The following is a 24,396-nucleotide window of genomic DNA, read 5'->3' on the forward strand; positions in this document are numbered from 1 at the left end:
CCTAACAGCCAAGTAAAGAGGAATGTGCATGATAGAACCAAACCACCTCTATTGAGGAGGCCATAGAAGATCACCTAAACAAAGTGCAAGAACTTAAAGATACATTCAGGGAAAAGCACAATGACCCTGAATATGATTTGGATGGGGAAGGGTGGTTATCTTGGCTAAACCCAGCTAACTGGTTCAGTGGGATTAAAGGTTGGATTGATGAATTTTAATGTTTTTGCTTAAAATTGTTGGCTTAGCAATAATTATATATCTGTTTTAATTAGTGATGTGCACCGGAAATTTTTCAGGTTTTGTGTTTTGGTTTTGGATTCGGTTCCACGCCGTGTTTTGGATTCGGACGCGTTTTGGCAAAACCTCCCTGAAATTTTTTTGTCGGATTCGGGTGTGTTTTGGATTCGGGTGTTTTTTTTACAAAAACCCTCAAAAACAGCTTAAATCATAGAATTTGGGGTAATTTTGATCCCATAATATTATTAACCTCAATAACCATAATTTCCACTCATTTCCAGTCTATTCTGAACACCTCACACCTCACAATATTATTTTTAGTCCTAAAATTTGCACTGAGGTTGCTGGATGGCTAAGCTAAGCGACCCAAGTGGCCGACACAAACACCTGGCCCATCTAGGAGTGGCACTGCAGTGTCAGACAGGATGGCAGATTAAAAAAATTGTCCCCAAACAGCACATGATGCAAAGAAAAAAAGAGGTGCACCAAGGTCGCTGGATGGCTAAGCTAAGCGACACAAGTGGCCGACACAAACACCTGGCCCATCTAGGAGTGGCACTGCAGTGTCAGACAGGATGGCACTTCCAAAAATAGTCCCCAAACAGCACATGATGCAAAGAAAAATTAAAGAAAAAAGAGGTGCAGGCATCGCAACCGACACAATTGGACTCTCCTTGGGGATTTGTGATTTAGAAGAACGCACAGTTCTTTGCTGTGATTTTGCCAGCTTAAGTCTTTTCATTTTTCTAGCGAGAGGATGAGTGCTTCCATCCTCATGTGAAGCTGAACCACTAGCCATGAACATAGGCCAGGGCCTCAGCCGTTCCTTGCCACTCCGTGTCGTAAATGGCATATTGGCAAGTTTACGCTTCTCCTCAGACGCTTTTAATTTTGATTTTTGGGTCATTTTACTGAACTTTTGTTTTTTGGATTTTACATGCTCTCTACTATGACATTGGGCATCGGCCTTGGCAGACGACGTTGATGGCATTTCATCGTCTCGGCCATGACTAGTGGCAGCAGCTTCAGCACGAGGTGGAAGTGGATCTTGATCTTTCCCTATTTTACCCTCCACATTTTTGTTCTCCATTTTTTTATGTGTGGAATTATATTCCAGTATCAATAGCAAAGGCCTACTACTATATATACTGCGCACAACTGAAATGCACCACAGGTATGGATGGATAGTATACTTGACGACACAGAGGTAGGTAGAGCAGTGGCCTACTGTACAGTACTGCTATATATTATATACTGGTGGTCAGCAAACTGTGCAAAACTGAAATGCACCACAGGTATGGATGGGTAGTATACTTGACGACACAGAGGTAGGTAGAGCAGTGGCCTACTGTACCGTACTGCTATATATTATATACTGGTGGTCAGCAAACTGTGCAAAACTGAAATGCACCACAGGTATGGATGGATAGTATACTTGACGACACAAAGGTAGGTAGAGCAGTGGCCTTCTGTACCGTACTCCTATATATTATATACTGGTGGTCAGCAAAATTATGCACTGTACTCCTACTATATACTACAATGCAGCACAGATATGGAGCGTTTTTCAGGCAGAGAACGTATAATACTGGTGGTCACTGGTCAGCAAAACTCTGCACTGTACTCCTCCTATATAATACTGCTGGTCCCCAGTCCCCACAATAAAGCAGTGTGAGCACAGATATATGCAGCACACTGAGCACAGATATGGAGCGTTTTTCAGGCAGAGAACGTATAATACTGGTGGTCACTGGTCAGCAAAACTCTGCACTGTACTCCTCCTATATAATACTGCTGGTCCCCAGTCCCCACAATAAAGCAGTGTGAGCACAGATATATGCAGCACACTGAGCACAGATATGGAGCGTTTTTCAGGCAGAGAACGTATAATACTGGTGGTCACTGGTCAGCAAAACTCTGCACTGTACTCCTCCTATAATACTGCTGGTCCCCAGAATAAAGATATTTGCACTTTTGCAGCCCCCTGAAACAAAGTGAGAGGACGCCAGCCACGTCCTCTCACTATCATTTCCAATGCACGAGTGAAAAATGGCGGCGACGCGCGGCTCCTTATATAGAATCCGAATCTCGCGAGAATACGACAGCGGGATGATGACGTTCGGGCGCGCTCGGGTTAACCGAGCAATACAGGAGAATCCGAGTATGCCTCGGACCCGTGTAAAATGGGTGAAGTTCGGGGGGGTTCGGATTCCGAGGAACCGAACCCGCTCATCACTAGTTTTAAGATACTATTTTGTTTCCTTTCAGCGTGCAAAAAGTCCATAAACTAGATTTGAAACCTCCAAGTTTAAGCAGCTACAGAAGAGCTTGGCAAGAAAGAGCCGTGAGCAGTCTACCTTGATGGATATGAGTGAACGGTCATCAACCCTCCGTCGGATAAAGTGAAAAGCACCATCATAGCTAGACTGTTTGCCTAGACTCGTTAGGTGGAGATTTTGTAATGCCTCATAGCTCAAGTGTAATGTCAGATTATTATAAAAAGGAGGGACTGAGAGGGATAGCATTGTACTACAGCAGTTATCAGCCATCTTGTATAACAGCAGCCATTTTAGAGATGTTTTCAGGCTTCATAATGAGTTATAAGTAATGCTGACATTTCAAATAGAAAGAAATTTCTGTGAGAAGCAAAGTCAAATGGACTTTCTGAAGACATATTGTGAAACAATCTTACTGTCAAGGACAGGAGGGGAGGAGGAAAGCACAGAGCATCTTCTAAGAGATTGTATGTTTCTTTTCAGCAATGATTCTTTTGTTCTGTTTGTGATACATACAAAATGCTGTGTAATCATTTCTTTGTCTATAAAAACCCTGGACAACGAACCAATACAGATTCATTCTGAACATACCTCCGTGTGTGATGTTTACTGTGAGTCTCCCAATGCATTGGTAACAGGTATTTACACAGACAACCGAAGGAAGTTGATACAGGAGGAGTCTTATCTCCAACAGACTGCAGGTAGAGCACATTTCTGTGCACCTGTAGTAGACAGGGGGGATGTTTAGCAGCTAGACTTGCCACTGCTTGTTGCAGTTCCTGAGTCTTATTTGCATTTGCAGTGAGCTGAGATGACATATTAGACATCACATTTTTGATAGCCCCCAACCAGGAGGGCTCTGGACTCTCCCCCACATTGAAATCAGCATTCTGAGATGGCGGACTACACTGCTCACATGATATTGAGCCAGATGAACTAGGAGAGAATCTAGCATTACATACACTGCATGACTTCTGTTTTACCATTGTGATTCAGAAAAACAGGTATACTACACATACAGCACAGCCTGATATTGATATATTGCAAGCCTGACCTACTGCATGTGAGAGGAGACACAGGAGAAAGGACCCCAACGCACCCAGCGCTGCACAGCCCCAGTACAACAATGTGTAAACACAGTGAGACTGTAATATGATAAAATCCCTCAGGGGGATGTTATTGTGCACTAGTATAGCGGCTCTCCCCCTCTATACCCGGTACCAGCGATCCAGGGACTGTTTGGAGGAGCTGTGGAGGTTGCTGCTGCTGCTATGCAAAGAAAAGCGACAAAATGCCGCTGAGCACGCTCTCGTGCAGCTCCACCCTCCGCCATGGCGCCAGAGCTACTTCTGTATATTTATACTGGCCATGTCTCCCAATATGTACAACCTCACATAAATGTTTGGTTTACTATATTTAGCCAGTCTCACGCAGGGGCTATAGCGGTTCCCCCCCAGGAGGGACCCGTACACCACACCTGCACAGTAAAACTGGGGGACCCCCCTAGTGGGGCCCCCTGTTGGTACTCACCACCGATCATCACCTTCAGACAGCGTTAGGGGTGTGCAGCATGCTGCGGCTGCGACAGCCAAGGCGCCATGCCCCGCTGAACAAACAGCCCCTCAGGACCGGGAAGTGGCTCTGCACCTCAAAAGGCCGGTGACCATTTCCCCCCTAACTCCCGTGGTGCAGGTATGCTGTTGTCCAAATAGCATACCGAAAGAAAAAACACTTTTTAAAAAAAATTGAAGAAAAACTCTGGAGCTTGCAGAGTGTGCATCCTCTCCTGAGAGCACTTTTTTCTAAACTGAGCTGTAGGAGGAGGCATAGAGGGGAGGAGCCAGCAAACCCAGTTGAAGAAATGTAAAGTGCACTGGCTCCATTGGACCCGTCTATACTCCATCGTACTAATCTGTCCCCAATATCCCTTATGGATGCTAGAGAAAGAACCAATAAGTGACAGAATAAATTTAGAAACTTATCACATTTTTTATACAGCTCCATTGTTTGATAAATTGGCCACTGAATCCCTAACTGAGAAGAATAGTGCTGGGAGAGGGCACAATCCAGCAGACCTCTTCTGTAGGTACAGAACCCGAGGAGCAATGAAGCATTATTACCATTATTATTAGGTCCCGAGGCTGTGAGAAGCTGGATCTCCCAAGAAGAATTAAACTTATTTGTTTCCAAACTCAAGACCTGGGGATAGATTAACTAAAGCTTCTAAAAATAAGAATTTACTTACCGATAATTCTATTTCTCGGAGTCCGTAGTGGATGCTGGGGTTCCTGAAAGGACCATGGGGAATAGCGGCTCCGCAGGAGACAGGGCACAAAAGTAAAGCTTTACGATCAAGTGGTGTGTACTGGCTCCTCCCCCCATGACCCTCCTCCAAGCCTCAGTTAGGATACTGTGCCCGGACGAGCGTACACAATAAGGAAGGATTTTGAATCCCGGGTAAGACTCATACCAGCCACACCAATCACACTGTACAACCTGTGATCTGAACCCAGTTAACAGTATGATAACAGCGGAGCCTCTGAAAAGATGGCTCACAACAATAATAACCCGATTTTTGTAACTATGTACAAGTATTGCAGACAATCCGCACTTGGGATGGGCGCCCAGCATCCACTACGGATTCCGAGAAATAGAATTATCGGTAAGTAAATTCTTATTTTCTCTATCGTCCTAGTGGATGCTGGGGTTCCTGAAAGGACCATGGGGATAATACCAAAGCTCCCAAACGGGCGGGAGAGTGCGGATGACTCTGCAGCACCGAATGAGAGAACTCCAGGTCCTCCTTAGCCAGGGTATCAAATTTGTAGGATTTTACAAACGTGTTTGCCCCTGACTAAATAGCCGCTCGGCAAAGTTGTAAAGCCGAGACCCCTCGGGCAGCCGCCCAAGATGAGCCCACCTTCCTTGTGGAATGGGCATTTACATATTTTGGCTGTGGCAGGCCTGCCACAGAATGTGCAAGCTGAATTGTATTACACATCCAACTAGCAATAGTCTGCTTAGAAGCAAGAGCACCCAGTTTGTTGGGTGCATACAGGATAACAGCAAGTCAGTTTTCCTGACTCCAGCCGTCCTGGAACCTATATTTTCAGGGCCCTGACAACATCCAGCAACTTGGAGTCCTCCAAGTCCCTAGTAGCCGCAGGTACCACAATAAGCTGGTGCAGGTGAAACGCTGACACCACCTTAGGGAGAAACTGGGGACGAGTCCGCAGCTCTGCCCTGTCCGAATGGACAATCAGATATGGGCATTTGTGAGACAAAGCCGCCAATTCTGACACTCGCCTGGCCGAGGCCAGGGCCAAAATCATGGTCACTTTCCATGTGAGATATTTCAAATCCACAGATTTGAGCGGTTTAAACCAACGTGATTTGAGGAATCCCAGGACTACGTTGAGATCCCACAGTGCCACTGGAGGCACAAAAGGGGGTTGTATATGCAATACTCCCTTGACAAACTTCTGGACTTCAGGAACTGAAGCCACTTCTTTCTGGAAGAAAATCGACAGGGCCGAAATTTGAACCTTAATGGACCCCAATTTGAGGCCCATAGACACTCCTGTTTGCAGGAAATGCAGGAATCGACCGAGTTGAAATTTCTTCGTGGGGCCTTTCTGGCCTCACACCACGCAACATATTTTTGTCACATGTGGTGATAATGTTGTGCGGTCACCTCCTTTCTGGCTTTGACCAGGGTAGGAATGACCTCTTCCGGAATGCCTTTTTTCCCTTAGGATCCGGCGTTCCACCGCCATGCCGTCAAACGCCGCTGCGGTAAGTCCTGGAACAGACATGGTACTTGCTGAAACAAGTCCCTTCTTAGCGGCAGAGGCCATAAGTCCTCTGTGAGCATCTCTTGAAGTTCCGGGTACCAAGTCCTTCTTGGCCAATCCGGAGCCATGAGTATAGTTCTTACTCCTCTACGTCTTATAATTTTCAGTACCTTAGGTATGAGAAGCAGAGGATGGAACACATACACCGACTGGTACATCCACGGTGTTACCAGAACGTCCACAGCTATTGCCTGAGGGTCTCTTAACCTGGCGCAATACCTGTCCCGTTTTTTGTTCAGACGGGACGCCATCATGTCCACCTTTGGTATTTCCCAACGGTTTACAATCATGTGGAAAACTTCCCGATGAAGTTTCCACTCTGCCGGGTGGAGGTCGTGCCTGCTGAGGAAGTCTGCTTCCCAGTTTCCATTCCCGGAATGAAACACTGCTGACAGTGCTATCACATGATTTTCCGCCCAGCGAAAAGTCCTTGTATTTGCCATTGCCCTCCTGCTTCTTGTGCCGCCCTGTCTATTTACGTGGGCGACTGCCGTGATGTTTTTCCCACTGGATCAATACCGGCTGACCTTGAAGCAGAGGTCTTGCTAAGCTTAGAGCATTATAAATTTACCCTTAGCTCTAGTATATTTATGTGGAGAAAAGTCTCCAGACTTGATCACACTCCCTGGAAATTTTTTCCTTGTGTGACTGCTCCCCAGCCTCTCGGGCTGGCCTCCGTGGTCACCAGCATCCAATCCTGAATGCCGAATCTGCGGCCCTCTAGAAGATGAGCACTCTGTAACCACCACAGGAGAGACACCCTTGTCTTTGGATATAGAGTTATCCGCTGATGCATCTGAAGATGCGATCCGGACCATTTGTCCAGCAGATCCCACTGAAATTTTTTTTTTTTTTGCGTGAAATCTGCCGAATGGAATTGCTTCGTAGGAAGTCACCATTTTACCAGGACCCTTGTGCAATGATGCACTGATTTTAGGAGGTTCCTGACTAGCTCGGATAACTCCCTGGCTTTCTCTTCCGGGAGAAACACCTTTTTCTGGACTGTGTCCAGAATCATCCCTAGGCACAGCAGACTTGTCGTCGGGATCAGCTGCGATTTTGGAATATTTAGAATCCACCCGTGCTGTTGTAGCAGTATCCGAGATAGTGCTACTACGACCTCCAACTGTTCCCTGGACTTTGTCCTTATCAGGAGATCGTCCAAGTAAGGGATAATTAAGACGCCTTTTCTTCGAAGAAGAATCATCATTTCGGCCATTACCTTGGTAAAGACCCAGGGTGCCGTGGACAATCCAAACGGCAGCGTCTGAACTGATAGTGACAGTTCTGTACCACGAACCTGAGGTACCCTTAGTGAGAAGGGCAAATTTGGGACATGGAGGTAAGCATCCCTGATGTCTCGGGACACTATATAGTCCCCTTCTTCCTGGTTCGTTATCACTGCTCTGAGTGACTCCATCTTGATTTGAACCTTTGTAAGTGTTCAAATTTTTTTAGATTTAGAATAGGTCTCACCTAGCCTTCTGGCTTCAGTACCACAAAATAGTGTGGAATAATACCCCTTTCTTGTAGGAGGGGTAATTTGATTATCACCTGCTGGGAATACAGCTTGTGAATTGTTTCCCATACTGCCTCCTTGTCGGAGGGAGACCTTGGTAAACCAGACTTCAGGAGCCTGCGAAGGGGAAACGTCTCGACATTCCAATCTGTACCCCTGGGATACTACTTGTAGGATCCAGGGGTCCTGTACGGTCCCAGCGTCATGCTGAGAGCTTGGCAGAAGCGGTGGAACGCTTCTGTTCCTGGGAATGGGCTGCCTGCTGCAGTCTTTTTCCCTTTCCTCTATCCCTGGGCAGATATGACTCTTATAGGGACGAAAGGACTGAGGCTGAAAAGACGGTGTCTTTTTCTGCAGAGATGTGACTTAGGGTAAAAACGGTGGATTTTCCAGCAGTTGCCGTGGCCACCAGGTCCGATGGACCGACCCCAAATAACTCCTTGCATCACCTGACCACTGTCGTGTCCATAAACATCTTCTGGCAGATATGGACATCGCACTTACTCTTGATGCCAGAGTGCAAATATCCCTCTGTGCATCTCGCATATATAGAAAATGCATCTTTAAATGCTCTATAGTCAATAAAATACTGTCCCTGTCAAGGGTATCAATATTTTTAGTCAGGGAATCCGACCAAGCCACCCCAGCTCTGCACACCCAGGCTGAGGCGATCGCTGGTCGCAGTATAACACCAGTATGTGTGTATATACTTTTTATGATATTTTCCAGCCTCCTGTCAGCTGGCTCTTTTGATAAGCGTGTGAGCGCCTTATCCACCCTAAGGGGTGTTTCCCAACGCGCCCTAACTTCTGGCGGGAAAGGGTATACCGCCCATAATTTTCTATCGGGGGGAACCCACGCATCATCACACACTTCATTTAATTTATCTGATTCAGGAAAAACTACGGTAGTTTTTTCACATCCCACATAATACCCTCTTTTGTGGTACTTGTAGTATCAGAAATATGTAACACCTCCTTCATTGCCCTTAACGTGTGGCCCTAATAAGGAATACGTTTGTTTATTCACCGTCGACACTGGATTCAGTGTCCGTGTCTGTGTCTGTGTCGACCGACTAAAGTAAACGGGCGTTTTAAAACCCCTGACGGTGTTTTTGAGACGTCTTACTAATTGTTTGTCGGCCGTCTCATGTCGTCAACCGACCTTGCAGCGTGTTGACATTATCACGTAATTCCCTAAATAAGCCATCCATTCCGGTGTCGACTCCCTAGAGAGTGACATCACCATTACAGGCAATTGCTCCGCCTCCTCACCAACATCGTCCTCATACATGTCGACACACACGTACCGACACACAGCAGACACACAGGGAATGCTCTGATAGAGGACAGGACCCACTAGCCCTTTGGAGAGACAGAGGGAGAGTTTGCCAGCACACACCAAAAATGCTATAATTATATAGGGACAACCTTATATAAGTGTTTTCCCTTATAGCATCTTTTTTATATATTTCTAACGCCAAATTTAGTGCCCCCCCTCTCTGTTTTAACCCTGTTTCTGTAGTGCAGTGCAGGGGAGAGCCTGGGAGCCTTCCCTCCAGCCTTTCTGTGAGGGAAAATGGCGCTGTGTGCTGAGGAGATAGGCCCCGCCCCTTTTTCGGCGGGCTCGTCTCCCGCTCTTTAATGGATTCTGGCAGGGGTTAAATATCTCCATATAGCCCCCGGAGGCTATATGTGAGGTATTTTTAGCCAAAATAGGTTTTCATTTGCCTCCCAGGGCGCCCCCCTCCCAGCGCCCTGCACCCTCAGTGACTGCCGTGGGAAGTGTGCTGAGAGGAAATGGCGCACAGCTGCAGTGCTGTGCGCTACCTTAAGAAGACTGAGGAGTCTTCTGCCGCCGATTCTGGACCTCTTCTCGTTTCAGCATCTGCAAGGGGGCCGGCGGCGAGGCTCCGGTGACCATCCAGGCTGTACCTGTGATCGTCCCTCTGGAGCTAATGTCCAGTAGCCAAAGAAGCCAATCCATCCTGCACGCAGGTGAGTTCACTTCTTCTCCCCTAAGTCCCTCGTTGCAGTGATCCTGTTGCCAGCAGGACTCACTGTAAAATAAAAAACCTAAGCTAAACTTTTCTAAGCAGCTCTTTAGGAGAGCCACCTAGATTGCACCCTTCTCGGCCGGGCACAAAAATCTAACTGAGGCTTGGAGGAGGGTCATGGGGGGAGGAGCCAGTACACACCACTTGATCGTAAAGCTTTACTTTTGTGCCCTGTCTCCTGCGGAGCCGCTATTCCCCATGGTCCTTTCAGGAACCCCAGCATCCACTAGGACGATAGAGAAATGAAAAATGGTGGTGATGCCCACCTCAGATTCTGTCTATCATTTTCTAGGATGCAATACAGATCTGATTGCTATGGGCAAAACAACCACATATTAAATCTACCCACAGGGGTAGGTGTTAAATCAGCAGGGGTAGGTGTTAAATCAGCAGGGGTTCCTACCTGCCTGTAGGAGGGGGGCTGCCCGGAGAGGAGAAAGCCATGGCAGATGGGTCCCGGCACTTGTGCAATGAATCTGGCAGGCTCCGGGAACAGCGCATGTGCATAAGCAGCAGAGGGACCGCGCATGTGCAAATCACCAGATTCTATGGACTGCATCAGCTGCAGCATAAAAAAAGAAACAAAGATGTATATGTTGGATATTGCTTGTTTCTTCTTTTGTTGTATATAGGGCAGATGTGTAATCCACACGACTGATTGGTGGTGTGTTTTGGATGGAATACATACCATAATTTTAAACACTTATTAAAAGTGGCAAAACCAAAAAAAGGGAGTACATAAAAACTCCAACATTTTTTTTTTTAGAAATTTATGTTTTTCATGTGTATTTATAACAAAAGGTGGTGAAAAGAGCATCGATATTTCCCTATACCAAACTATTGACAGGTGAATTGTGGGAAATTCCATTCCGAATACCTAACTTTATTTTCTCGCTACTGCGATAACAATTTGATGTTAGATGTGCTATTTTTTTGAGGATTAACCTGTATATGTCACATGAAGCCTTGCATTTTAAAATAAGTAATTAAAAGTTCATTTTTAACAAATTAATTACAAGTGTTCCCCAGAAAAGGCATTGTCGCTTTCTTTTTACGTCTTCTGTAAAAACCCTTTTCTCCATATAAGGTGAAGTGATTAGCCCAGCTGTGGCTTACTACAGATTCAGCTAAAACCATGACTGTATTCCATCTGTACTGCTGCTCCAATCCTGCAAATCCTGCCGTTCCACATTAACCTCATGTGGAATCATGCTGACCCTGCCACACATGGTGCTTGGTGTGATTACAGCATCTCCATTGCAGCTGGACAACAGAATGACAACACTTCCGGCCGCCTGGAGGGTGCCGTGACCAAAAGTTATCAACTCAGTTCCTCGGGATCACATGCACGTGGAGACAGCTGCAGGGAATCATGGGGTAAGTTCTATTGTATTTAGATTTCACATTTTGAATTGACTCACTTGTTTGTATTATCCTGAAGAAGAGGAGCACATCCCCGAAACAATGATACGGAATAAAGTAGCACATCACTTTAGAATAAAGTCTTGGAGTGCCGCGTTCATCTCCAATGCTGATATATATATATATATATATATATATATACATACACACACACACACACACACACACTTTGTTCCTACTATGGACTTTTGACATCACTTTCTGTGACCTTCATGTCTTTTTACGGCCATGGAACTCCTCGGAAACATCACTCTTATTCTTTGCAGTAGAGGCGGAAATAGGGGTTTATTCAGACCTGATCGATCGCTAGCGTATTTTGCTGCGCTGCAATCAGGTCAGAACTGCGCATGCATATGCACTGCAATGCGCAGGCGTGTTGCACGGGTACAAAGTGGATCGTTGCTGTGCGATGGGTTTTACAAAGAACACAAAAGGCTGGGACTGCGCAAATCAATCTGATGTGGATATTTATTTTTACATAGAATTACTTTCTACACATATACATACAAACTGCTTGATACCGGCCAGCATCACATAAAATATTCTTACATAAAACCAATTAATATAATAATAGATTTAATAATAGAAGATATCCTTCAACTCCAATTTAAGTAGCTAATATATTCCGTACCCTTAGCTCATATACTTTAAATGAACCATTTATAACTCTCTCATGCAATATTAGTAATACTGTAAACAATTTAGGCAAACGTGAAATGTCCAGCGCTTTTGGTTAGTGTCATGCAACCATGCAAAGGTTTTTCCTTACAGATGTTAGCATTTCATCAAAGCATGCATTATTGTAAATCCTTAATCCCAGATGAAACTTTTCTCTCTCTCCTCAGGTTAAGGACAACCACACTTATTAGTCACTTAGAACCGCTTTGTCCACAGAAAGGGCTTCTGCCGTTTAGCTAAGCAGATCATGCGTGATTACAGCCTTTTATATAGCAATTCATAGCGTTCAAATGATCAAAGTATGATACTATGCCTGTGCAGTGTCCTGGGACAAACCCCTCCCGGCTGGTTAAAGCCTTATCTGGAGCCTCCGGGTTCTTTCAAAAGCGTGTTTTCCTCCCCAAATATCAATGGGGTTTCTTACACCTGTGGCCGGCCGGCCCGCTGATGTCTCTACTGTTGAATCCTGTATAGGGAATAATGACAGGCGCGTTTCCCCGCCTTTGATTACGTCGGCGGCTTCCTCAGTGTCGACACTGAGGAAGCCGCCTACGTAATCAAAGGCGGGGAAACGCGTCTGTCATTATTCCCTATACAGGATTCAACAGTAGAGACATCAGCCGGCCGGCCGGCCACAGGTGTAAGAAACCCCATTGATATTTGGGGAGGAAAACACGCTTTTGAAAGAACCCGGAGGCTCCAGATAAGGCTTTAACCAGCCGGGAGGGGTTTGTCCCAGGACACTGCACAGGCATAGTATCATACTTTGATCATTTGAACGCTATGAATTGCTATATAAAAGGCTGCAATCACGCATGATCTGCTTAGCTAAACGGCAGAAGCCCTTTCTGTGGACAAAGCGGTTCTAAGTAACTAATAAGTGTGGTTGTCCTTAACCTGAGGAGAGAGAGAAAAGTTTCATCTGGGATTAAGGATTTACAATAATGCATGCTTTGATGAAATGCTAACATCTGTAAGGAAAAACCTTTGCATGGTTGCATGACACTAACCAAAAGCGCTGGACATTTCACGTTTGCCTAAATTGTTTACAGTATTACTAATATTGCATGAGAGAGTTATAAATGGTTCATTTAAAGTATATGAGCTAAGGGTACGGAATATATTAGCTACTTAAATTGGAGTTGAAGGATATCTTCTATTATTAAATCTATTATTTTATTAATTGGTTTTATGTAAGAATATTTTATGTGATGCTGGCCGGTATCAAGCAGTTTGTATGTATATGTGTAGAAAGTAATTCTATGTAAAAATAAATATCCACATCAGATTGATTTGCGCAGTCCCAGCCTTTTGTTTTCTGTAGTTTCTGTACTAAGGGTTAAAACCAAAAACCCTTGGGGATTGCTGCATCCATCTGTAATCAATCACAGCGCCAGGGGATTGTGGCTTTGTATTGTCTTGTGGGTTTTACAAAGAATCCATTTGCACAGCCGATCGCAAGGAGATTGACAGGAAGAAGGCGTTTGTGGGTGGCAACTGACCATTTTCTGGGAGTGGTTGGAAAAATGCAGGCGTGTCCAAGCGTTTGTAGGGCGGGTGTCTGACGTCAGTTCTGGTCCCGGACAGGCTGAAGTGATCGCAGCAACTGAGTAAGTCCTGGGCTACTCAGAAACTGCACAAGATCTTTTTGTACCGCTCGGCTGCACATGCGATCGCACACTTGTACAGCTAAAATACACTGGGTGGTGACTATGCGAACTCAGGACTGCAAAAACCAGCTAGCGAGTGATCAGGTCTGAATGACCCCCATTATCCAGCATACAGTATAATGCTTATGTGTAATATATAGGTGAGTGAAAGGGTTAAATGCATAGCAGCCTTACCTGACATCTACAGTTTTGTTGCTTTCATGGTCAAAAACTTCAAACGCTTCTGTGATTTTCTTTTGTAAATCTGACACAAGTGCCTCTGTAAAAGACAAGTATAAAATAGTATAAAACATAATGAGCAGTGCATTTTTTTCCAACCACAATGCTCCTATTTCTACCTTTTTCTAATGTCCCCAAATATACTGTATAAGAATATCCTAATCTGTTAATGGTTTTGTTTATGTTTTATGTAATTTCTAATAGATTTACATTTATCTGCAGTGAATAGATGCTGTGTGCATGTGTGCAGTGTCTATTCACGGGAGACAGTGACTGGGGGCATGTCCAGCAGCTCCCAGGGGGCGTGGCAATTCATGTAAGTCCACGTCCCCTAGCTTTAAGCCCAAGCCCCGGAGCTGGCCCTAGGCAAATGCCTAGGGGCACAAGCAAATTCTGCTGATTAAAATGATATGCGGCATGCCTATATTCTGTGTGTGATCGCAGCTGTATGTGCATACAAAATGCTACGTTACAGTGTATTCCTGGAAATCACTATAACGTAGCATTTCGCACACAGAATATAGGCATGCTAATGATCTTTGTAATCAGCAGGAGCTGCTTGTGCGTCCTAGTCACATAGCAAAGAAAATAAGATGCATTTTCTGCAAAAAAGGCACCCAACATTAGCAGAGCTGGATGGGAGCAACAAGGCATATTGAGGCAAGATGTAGGAGGACACATTTGTATCCAAGCAGAGGCAGAGGTCACAGTGTTAGCAGCTGTGTGAGTGCTGTGTGTGGGTAGGTTCATTGTGTTTGGCATATGTGTAAGGGGCATTATGTGTGTTATGTGTATAAATGTATTTATAATGTGCAACATATGTGTAAGGAGCATTATGTGTGTCATTATGTATATAAGGGCATTAATAATGTGTGTCATATGTGTAAGGGGCATTACTGTAAGGTATTATGTGTATAAAGGCATTACTAATGTGTGGCATTATGTGTATAAGGTGCTCTACTGTGTGCCATAATGTGTAGAAAAGGCACTACTGTGTGGTCTAATGTGAATAAAGAGCAATATAGTATGGTGTAATGTCAATAAGGATCAATTCAGTGTTTTGTAATGTGAATAAGGAGCACTACTGAGATTAGTAATATATATAAGTTAAAGTGGTTCTACTGTGTGATGTAACGTGAAGAAGGGACACTATTGCATGATATAATGTGAATAAAGTTGCACTTCTGTGTAGTGTAATTGGAATTAGGGGAACTATTGTGTGGCCATGCATCTTCCCAAAAGAACACGCCCCTTTTTGGGCTGCGTGCCGTATGTGCGCACTGTTTCTGTTTAAAATATAGGAGGAAGGGAGGTATGGCTTGGCTAGCAACTGAGCCAGACGTGTATGCCGTGAGCTCCTCCACATCTGCCCACAAAAAGGGTCCCCAAAACAGTATTTCCATGATTTGGCCCTACTTACAGCTCCCCCATCACTATCTGCATGCTTCCTGATAGTGGGCATAGGCTCCATAGCCGGAGGACGGGTCTCTTCGTCCTTGCGGGCTGTGACCTACCCACCTCTCTGGAGTCGGGGCCTCGATATCTGATCTTCCTGCCGAGAGTTCTGGAGCAAAGAGGACCAGTGGTGACATTTCCCCTGCACGGCGGCTAATCACCTACGGCTGCCGATCCGGGACTTACTGCGAGCACTTCAGGCGTGGGAGCCCAAGCTGTGTAGGCAGCGAGAGCGTCTGTCCGCTGGAGACCTCAGGTGGTGGCTATCTTACGTTGCTGGGAGACGCTGTGTGCTACAGCTGCTGCTGGCCGGCTGCTGCAGAGTTATTGGCACTAGCTGAGTGGTGCCCGGACCTCTTTACAACTGAGGCTGTAGACTCGCTGACTGCCTGCCTTGTTGGAATCCTGAGGGAGGTGAGTGTGGAGACACTGTGCTCTGGGTGTTCTCTAACTGTTCCTCCCCCTTCAACCTTGTCTTCAGGGGATTACTGAGACTTTCTGCTGGTGGCATCCAATATATGTATTCCTGGCTCCTAAGGCTGAGGCTGTGACTATGTCTATTGTTTACATGAGTCCTCACAGAAAGTTCACAGTCCCTTATCTCAGCTCTCCTGTCCCAGGCCCTGGCGTCTGCTGCAACTAGCCCACGCCACATATCTTCACACATAGGAGACTATGCCTTTCACTACAGGACATTTGGTCTGCAATAGCCTGTACCATTTAGAGTGCTAGCCTCTCAAGTGCTAGAACCCCCTCTGGTGTTCATACGGCAATACTGCACTCTTGTATTTAGCTTTGACACCCTCCCATTTGCATGTATTGGAATGGTATTCTCACCTTTTGGAGACACTACTTACAGAGAGGTGACACCGTACATCCTGCCTTTGTGAACCCCATCTTTTTGTGAAATATCTCTGTGGAGGTGCGCCCACTTCCAAGGATATGCTGCTGACTCTTCCTTAATGGCTTGTTGTTGCCAATCCACTGGGAGTCACCGTACTAAAGTCATCTATCTATACACTATGTGAACACACTACTAGTGTACATCGTATCCTTTGGAGCTTCCGCTTCTTCCTTTTAACTACACTATGGTCAGGGGCAGGAAATCTTCTCAAAAAGAAGACATGCCTCGTCCAAAAGAAACCATGTCCCAGACGGATATGAGATTGTTTCTACAACCCGCTCCGTCCAAGCCTGTCGACAACCTTCCTGCTTCCAGCCCCTCCGCCATCTCTTAAATCCCCCCCCCCATCTTCTCCATCTGCAGATAGGCCTCACCCCTCCGTCAAGGGGGACACCAATCTTCTAGATGTTCTGGCATTCATGAAAACCCTCCCTACAAAACAAGATCTCCAAGATACTATCAGACGTGAATTGGCAACCATTAGACAAGATATTGCGCAGCTCTCTGACCGCATGTCTACATCAGGATTCCACTGATGGGTTCCTGAGTTCTCTTAAAGATGTAATTTCGGCCCAATCTGATGAGATCCGATCGATACGCACACAGTTGATGGACCTTGACAACAGGGGTAGGAGAAACATTCGTGTTAGGGGCTTACCGGAAGACGTCCCACAATTGGGGTTGGTGGATGCCATTACGAAGATTTTCAATGCGATTATGGGAAACAAGCCTAACGACACTAACCTTTGACAGGGCCCACCGTGCTCTTAAGCCAAGGGGGCTCCCTACGGATCACCCTTGTGATGTCATCTGTCGCTTACACTATTATTCCCAAAAGATGATATGCGTAAAGTTCGACAGCTAGACAGAGTTGATTTCAACGGCACGACAGTCAATATTTATAAAGATCTGTCTTGGCACAGCCTTCATCAGAGGAGAGCCCTTAAACCTGTTACAGATGAACTCCGAAAGCATCAATTAATGTACCCATGGGGTTTCCCCTTCAGCTTGCAAGTCTTCTCTTCCAGGAAGATTAACCACTCCTTCCAGCCTCTCCTCATTCTGCTCTGGGCTTACTGAAATTGGAGATCCCCAACTGGGAATTTACTGTTCCTAATCTACAACCCCCACAGCTAGTGGTCCTTCGCTCATCATGGCAAGAAGTGCACAATGTTGGAAGGAAGAGGTCGGAAGTTCCCAATGCTATTCGTGACTCCAGCATAACTTGATTAACATTCCTACTACAGTAGATGGTGTTATTTTTTCTCCTTTACACTGGTATAACTGAACTCTACTGTGTCAATATTGGTGAAATCAATCCTACTTCACTTTATACTGTTGATATTCCACCTGTTATGTTTTTCAATTTATTTTTCAGGATTACGCTAGTTGTGATGTCTCTCTGTATTTCACTTCCTCTGTATATTTTATGTTGATAGTTGTGTTTACACTACTTCTGAACAGCTAGATGCTATAGTTGTTTGCAGTAGCATAATTTATCGAGCTCATAATGTACCTTTAGTGGTGACTCCCATTCCCCATTCTCGCATATGGCCCTAGGGCCTATTTGGGTTACTGGTCTCTCCGGTTTCCAGTATCCTCGGAATTTTCTTGATGTTATTACAGTTGTTATTTCCCATTTTTTGTCCTCTGTTCCTTCTCTTTCATACCTCTTTTCTTGGCCTCTCTTTCCAGAGCCATCCGAGAGCTGCAGCGCATTCCATTAATTCATGGACCATATGACACCTCCGGGTAAACTTAAAATTGCATCAATAAATGCTAGAGGTCTCAACATCCTGGAAAAAATGCTCCACTCTTCTCCGCTCTCTCTCGCACAACAGGGTGGATGTTGCCTTAATCCAAGAGACTAATTTTAGAATTTCTGCTCACACTCACTCACTGGTCAGCCTCCGTTGCCCACTAGCGTTTTACTGTAAATTGTAAGGTAAATCCAAAGGAGTAGCGATTCTGTTCTCTAAAAACGTGCATGTTACTGATATATCTGTCCATAATCCAGTCCTTGGCAGGTTAATGGTTGTAAATTGTAAAATTTACACACAAGCTTACACATTTATAGTGCTCTACGCTCCCAACCGAGATCAAACATCCTTTTTCCAGTCCCATCTGCTTCATCTAGATTCTCTACTCACAGGTATTGTTATACTGGGAGGGGATTTGAACTGGGCTATGGATCCGTCCCTTGACACCTCTTCCAAAGCCCCTACATTTCCTGCATGAAAATATCGCCAGGTTAGGTGACTGTTACACGAGCTTCAGCTAGCTGACTCTTGGGGGGGGGAATTCAAATGTTTGAAAAGTCGGTTGGGTGTCTGTTTTTTCCTGTCTATTAGATAGGAAAAAACAGACTCCCAACTGACTTTTCAAACATTTGAATCTCCCCCTTGGAGGGTGATGCACCCATCTGGACGTGATTACTCTTTTTATTCTAAACCGCATCAAGTTTATCCGCACCTAGACTATTTGTTTTTAAGTCCCAGACACCTTCCCCTGCTACCAGAGACATCTGTAGGCTCAATAACATGGTCGGACCATGCTCTGGTGTTTATGACCCTATCAGCGATATTACAACCCATAGGTATGTGGACATGGTGTCTTAATGAAACCTTACTGCATGATAAATACTGCAAGGGCGAAATAGACAAGGCATTATCTGAATATTTTTTTTTTTAATGAGACAGCCGAGATTTCTAAAATTATTCTTTGGAAAGCTCATAAATGTACCTTGCGAGATAAACTTATCCAACTTGGCTCTTTCATGAAAAAAACAAAGATCAGCCAGATTAACTAAACTGCTGAAAACAATCCATTCACTGGAGACTTCGCATAAGTCTTCTTTGTCTGAGATTGAGTTTGTGGAGTTGTCTGAGGCTCGGGCTCAACTGAACAAAATCCTAAACGATAGTGTTCAACTCTCTATCTGTAAATGTAGTAATAACAGCCAATAAGCCGGGTTGGCTTCTCGCTTAAGCTCTTAGAGCCCAATGTGCGACTTCCTTCATTAGTATTATGAAATAGCGGCCTGCTTCAAACATTACTACTCCACTTTATATAACTTAGACAACCCTTCCCTAGGCACTGATCCTCTCACAGACATTTTTAGGTCTAAAACTTATCTGGAAAAGGTTGCTTACCCCTCTCTTTCACCTCCTGAAAGAGATACATTAGAAAGTCCCTTTACTCTTCAGGAAGTTGAGCATGCTATTACTTCTTTACCCTTAGGCAAAAGCCCTGGCCCTGACGGATTTTCAACCACCTATTACAAAATGTTTAAAGACACACTAGCCCCCAAACTTCTTCAAGCTTTTAATTCCATATCAGCAGACACCCACTTTTTAGAACAATCCCTGGAAGCCCACATAACTGTTATCCCCAAATAGGGTAAAGATCCCTTGGTATGCTCCAGCTACCATCCCATTTCTCTACTGAATATTAATGTCAAATTGTTTGCGAAATTGTTGGCGAACAAGCTGAATTCATTTCTTCCTTCCCTTATTCATAATAATCAGGTGGTGTTTGTACCAGGCCATGAGGCGAAGGACAATACTACCAAGATCCTTAACTTGATACATCTAGCCTCTGGAGGCCAGATCCCCACTATGTTACTATCTACTGATGCCGAGAAGGCATTTGACAGGATTAGCTGGAGTTTTATGCAGTCGGTGTTGGAGCACATCGGGTTAGGCCCACGGGCACTTAGTTGGATCATGGCCCTCTATAGCACTCCTTCAGCTAGAATCCGTATTAACGGGTCCCTTTCTGACTCCTTTTCTATAGGTAATGGGACTCGGCAGGGATGTCCTTTGTCCCCTTTAATCTTCATCCTCTGCATTGAGGCATTAGCTAGAGCTATCAGAGCCAATGACCATACTTCTGGCTTGCAGGTTGGGGTTACTGAATATAAACTTGCAATGTTTGCTGATGATTTGCTGACAATTATTACATGCCCTACTCACTCCCTTCCCCATTTTATGCAGGAATTAAGCCCTTTTGGTGATCTCTCAAACTTCAAGGTTAGTACGTCGAAGTCTTGTGCCCTGAACATTACAGTTCTTTCCTCCATAGTTGCTAAGCTGAAATGTTCCTTTCCATTTATCTGGAGGGACTCTCGGATTACCAGGGGCATAGCCAGAACTTTGTGGGCCCTATAGCAACATTTTGAAGGGGACCCGTCCCAATGCTTCTAGAGAGACACTTCTCTGCAGCAGTTGTTAATTTTTTGCCCTATAATAGTGCCCTAGTTCATTTTCTGAACCATAGTAGAGCCTTATTTAATGTTATGCACCATACTAGTGCCCTAGTTTCTTTTATGAATCATAGTAGTGCTTAAGTTCACCCTATGTCACATTTCAGAGCTGCCATTACACATTATGCCGCACAGTACCACCAATTCACATTATTATATAAAGTGTTCCCCGTTCATATTGTGACTCATTACAGTGCCCCGGTTCATATATACATATGGCTTATATAACATTAAAATGCACTACGGTTCATTTTATACCACACTACAATGAGCAGGTCCAGGAGCAAACCTAGATATATTGCAGGCCCCAAGGAAAAAGTTTGAAAGGACCCCTATATAGCACCCAATGGCAAAAAATGTATATAGCACATGTTACTTTGACATGCAAGGTGGGCCCCTCTCAGCTCTGGGCCCTATAGCAGCTGCACTGCCTGCACCTATGGTAGCTAAAGATTTGTATCGTTTATTTTTCCAGAATTTCCAACCGCTCCTCCACATGGTGAGGGCTGATTACAGTAGATGGCACCTCAAGCATCTTTCTTGGTTAGGCAGGGTAAATGTGGTTAAAATGAACACTCTTCTTAAATTGCTTTATGTACTTCAAACATCGCTGATACAAATGTCAGATTCCTGGTTCAGATCCATTTGACTCCTAATCCAACTATTCATTTGGTTTCGTAAGAGACCCAGAATTAGTAGAACCACCATGTCACGACCAGTTCGGCATGGTGGATTTCAATTACTAGATATAAAAAATTATTACTGTGCTATTTTGCTTAATAGTCCTGGATTGGACCAGGAATCGCGAATCCAAACAGTGTGTGGGATCGGAAGGTTTATGTATGCAACAATACCCTGAAATTTTTCCCTGGCATCCTTCCCTGCCGAAACCCCTTTCCCCACACCCAACTATTTCTCCCACCCTTTCTTTCTGGAAGAAGGTGCGCCGCCAAACATTTATCTCATCTGAGTTCGGACCTCTAACTTCCTTCCTAGGTAATTCCGATTTCTTACCTGGTTCCTCTCTTTCTCATTTTAGTACGTGGGCGGTAGAAGGACTTTTTAGAGTGGGTCAGCTTGTGACATCTCAATGAGTCAAATCATTCTCTGAAATTAGAACGAAATGGGAAGTTCCATAGACAGACTTCTGGAAATACCTACAAGTCAGGCACTTCTTAAACTCTCATACTAGGTCCCTTCTGGCTTCTAGAGATCTGACGCATTTTGAGAGACTTTGTGTAGCTCCTACTGTTCCCAAACACACAGGCCTCCCTGTATCAATTACTACAAACCTCCAGCCTCCAGGCCCTTCCCTTATTTACTCAAGCTTCTGAAGGAGATTTAGGTACCACATTATCGGATAAAGATTGGGAGACTATTTTTCTCAAAGCCCATAGTAGTTCCATACATAGGCGTGCGCAGATAATTTTATTAGGGGGTGCACCGTCGGAGGGGCATGTCTAGCACCGCCTTTTGGGTGTGTCTAGCACCACCCAGGGACAAGTCTAGAACTATTTTACATTCTTTCAGTAAAATCACATGGCTTAATCTAATTTCTCCCTAGTTACTAATAATAAAGTCGATATAATACACCCCAGAGAAATAAAATGAAACATAATGGTGCGACCACCAGCCAATACTATTAGTCCACTACAGCATATCCCTGAGTCCTAGCTGCTGCTGCACCCTATCGCTGCTTACACTTTCCCAACCTATCCCTGACCCAGTGGTGGAACTAGAGAGTGATGGGCCTAGGGGAATATACATTCTCTCCCTCCCCCCCACACACACACACACATCCCACCCCTTGCATTCCCCAGCACCTACACTCTGATTTGGAGTGGGCCACTCTGAAAAGTATGGGCCGAATGGGAGGCGATCACGAGACCGACTGTCGGAATACCGTTGCCGCAGGCTTTTCTCCCTCTGTGGGTGTCCACAACACTCATAGAGGGAGAATAGATCCTGTGGTGAGCGCAGCGAGCCACCATGCCTGCAGCGTGGTGAGCCCGCAAGGGGCTTTCTAGTGCTTACCCCGTTGCCGGCATACTGGTGGTCGGAATCCCGCTGTCGTGATCATGACAGCTGGGATCCCAGCCACCGGTAAAAGATATGTGTTCCGGGTCGAACATTTCCGTTTTAATATAACACAAGAAAGTTTTTAATTTACACATGTTGAAGTCGGAAAATATTATGGTACACACATCACGTGCAAACACCACACAGATGGCCTCCGTGCGCGTCCTTGTTCTGCCGTGCGTACACATACACGCAAGCTACGTATAACCGCTCACGTGGTCTTGCGTGTTAGCACGTGGTATGAGTAAATACGGTAACATACGGATTCGCACAGAAAAGTCATCAAAAGCCATATTCAATATTTTACCCATATAATGCATAAATCACACACTGTCTGTACATCCTTCTAGTATCAAGTTACAGTTCACACATAAATTATCCTCCTAGAAACTCCAGCACAATGTACCAGACTAACTTGTTTATGCGAAGCTTTGTAATCCTATGAAGAAGGCAAATACCTTTGGTTACCCCCATTTTTCTAGAGTTGTCCAGTATCTGTTGAAGACAGTAAAAACTGGATTGTCATTGTCTTATTTGAAAACAGGGCAAACAAGAAGACAATATCCAGGAACCTAGTTTAACTGGAAAGAACTCGATTAGAAACAGCTGACAAACCACATACCAGACTTTTAGATATCTAAGGAAATAACATTCATGGTCTGAACTCTTGAAAATATATATAAATATGTAAATTTATATATATATATATATATATATATATATGTATATATATATATGTTTCCTAACAAATTGTAATAGCAGGAATGTATGTGCATGTATGTATATATATATATATATATATATATACACTGCTGAAAAAATAAAGGGAACACTTAAACAACACAATGTAACTCCAAGTCAATCACACTTCTGTGAAATCAAACTGTCCACTTAGGAAGCAACACTGATTGACAATCAATTTCACATGCTGTTGTGCAAATGGAATAGACAACAGGTGGAAATTATAGGCAATTAGCAAGACACCCCAATAAAGGAGTTGTTCTGCAGGTGGTGACCACAGACCACTTCTCAGCTCCTATGCTTTCTGGCTGATGTTTTGGTTACTTTTGATAGCTGGCGGTGCTTTCACTCTAGTGGTAGCATGAGACGGAGTCTACAACCCACACAAGTGGCTCAGGTAGTGCAGCTCATCCAGTATGGCACATTAATGCGAGCTGTGGCAAGAAGGTTTGCTGTGTCTGTCAGCGTAGTGTCCAGAGCATGGAGGCACTACCAGGAGACAGGCCAGTACATGAGGAGACGTGGAGGAGGCCGTCGGAGGGCAACAACCCAGCAGCAGGACCGCTACCTCCGCCTTTGTGCAAGGAGGAACAGGAGGAGCACTGCCAGAGCCCTGCAAAATGACCTCCAGCAAGCCACAAATGTGCATGTGTCTACTCAAACGATCAGAAACAGACTCCGCCCGACATCCACAGGTGGGGGTTGTGCTTAAAGCCCAACACCGTGCAGGACATTTGGCATTTGCCAGAGAACACCAAGATTGGCAAATTCGCCACTGGCGCCCTGTGCTCTTCACAGATGAAAGCAGGTTCTCACTGAGCACATGTGACAGACGTGACAGAGTCTGGAGACGCCAAGGAGAACGTTCTGCTGCCTGCAACATCCTCCAGCATGACCGGTTTGGCAGTGGGTCAGTAATGGTGTGGGGTGGCATTTCTTTGGGGGGCCGCACAGCCCTCCATGTGCTCGTCAGACGTAGCCTGACTGCCATTAGGTACCGAGATAAGATCCTCAGACCCCTT

The 24,396-nt window shown here is 45.0% G+C and overlaps 1 protein-coding gene across 4 annotated transcripts in view; it reads right to left on the minus strand.

The window, feature by feature from the left end:
• EFCAB2 (EF-hand calcium binding domain 2) overlaps nucleotides 1-24,396 on the minus strand; it is a 212,103-nt gene that overhangs the window by 109,094 nt on the left and 78,613 nt on the right. Inside the window, exons 1-3 of one of the 4 annotated variants that reach the window (XM_063919765.1) lie at nucleotides 21,569-21,661; nucleotides 13,887-13,971; nucleotides 10,346-10,504 (exon numbers count right to left, since the gene is read on the minus strand). In XM_063919765.1, coding sequence (XP_063775835.1) covers nucleotides 10,346-10,449 — 104 coding nt within the window. In that variant the 5' untranslated portion in view covers nucleotides 10,450-10,504; nucleotides 13,887-13,971; nucleotides 21,569-21,661. Of the gene's footprint in view, nucleotides 1-10,345; nucleotides 10,505-13,886; nucleotides 13,972-21,568; nucleotides 21,662-23,091; nucleotides 23,129-24,396 lie in introns of those variants that run through there. The other 3 variants (XM_063919766.1, XM_063919767.1, XM_063919764.1) reach the window with 3 other exon arrangements.

The sequence above is a fragment of the Pseudophryne corroboree genome, chromosome 4 (genome assembly GCF_028390025.1).
Source record: "Pseudophryne corroboree isolate aPseCor3 chromosome 4, aPseCor3.hap2, whole genome shotgun sequence".
In the NCBI taxonomy this organism is placed as follows: Eukaryota; Metazoa; Chordata; class Amphibia; order Anura; family Myobatrachidae; genus Pseudophryne; species Pseudophryne corroboree.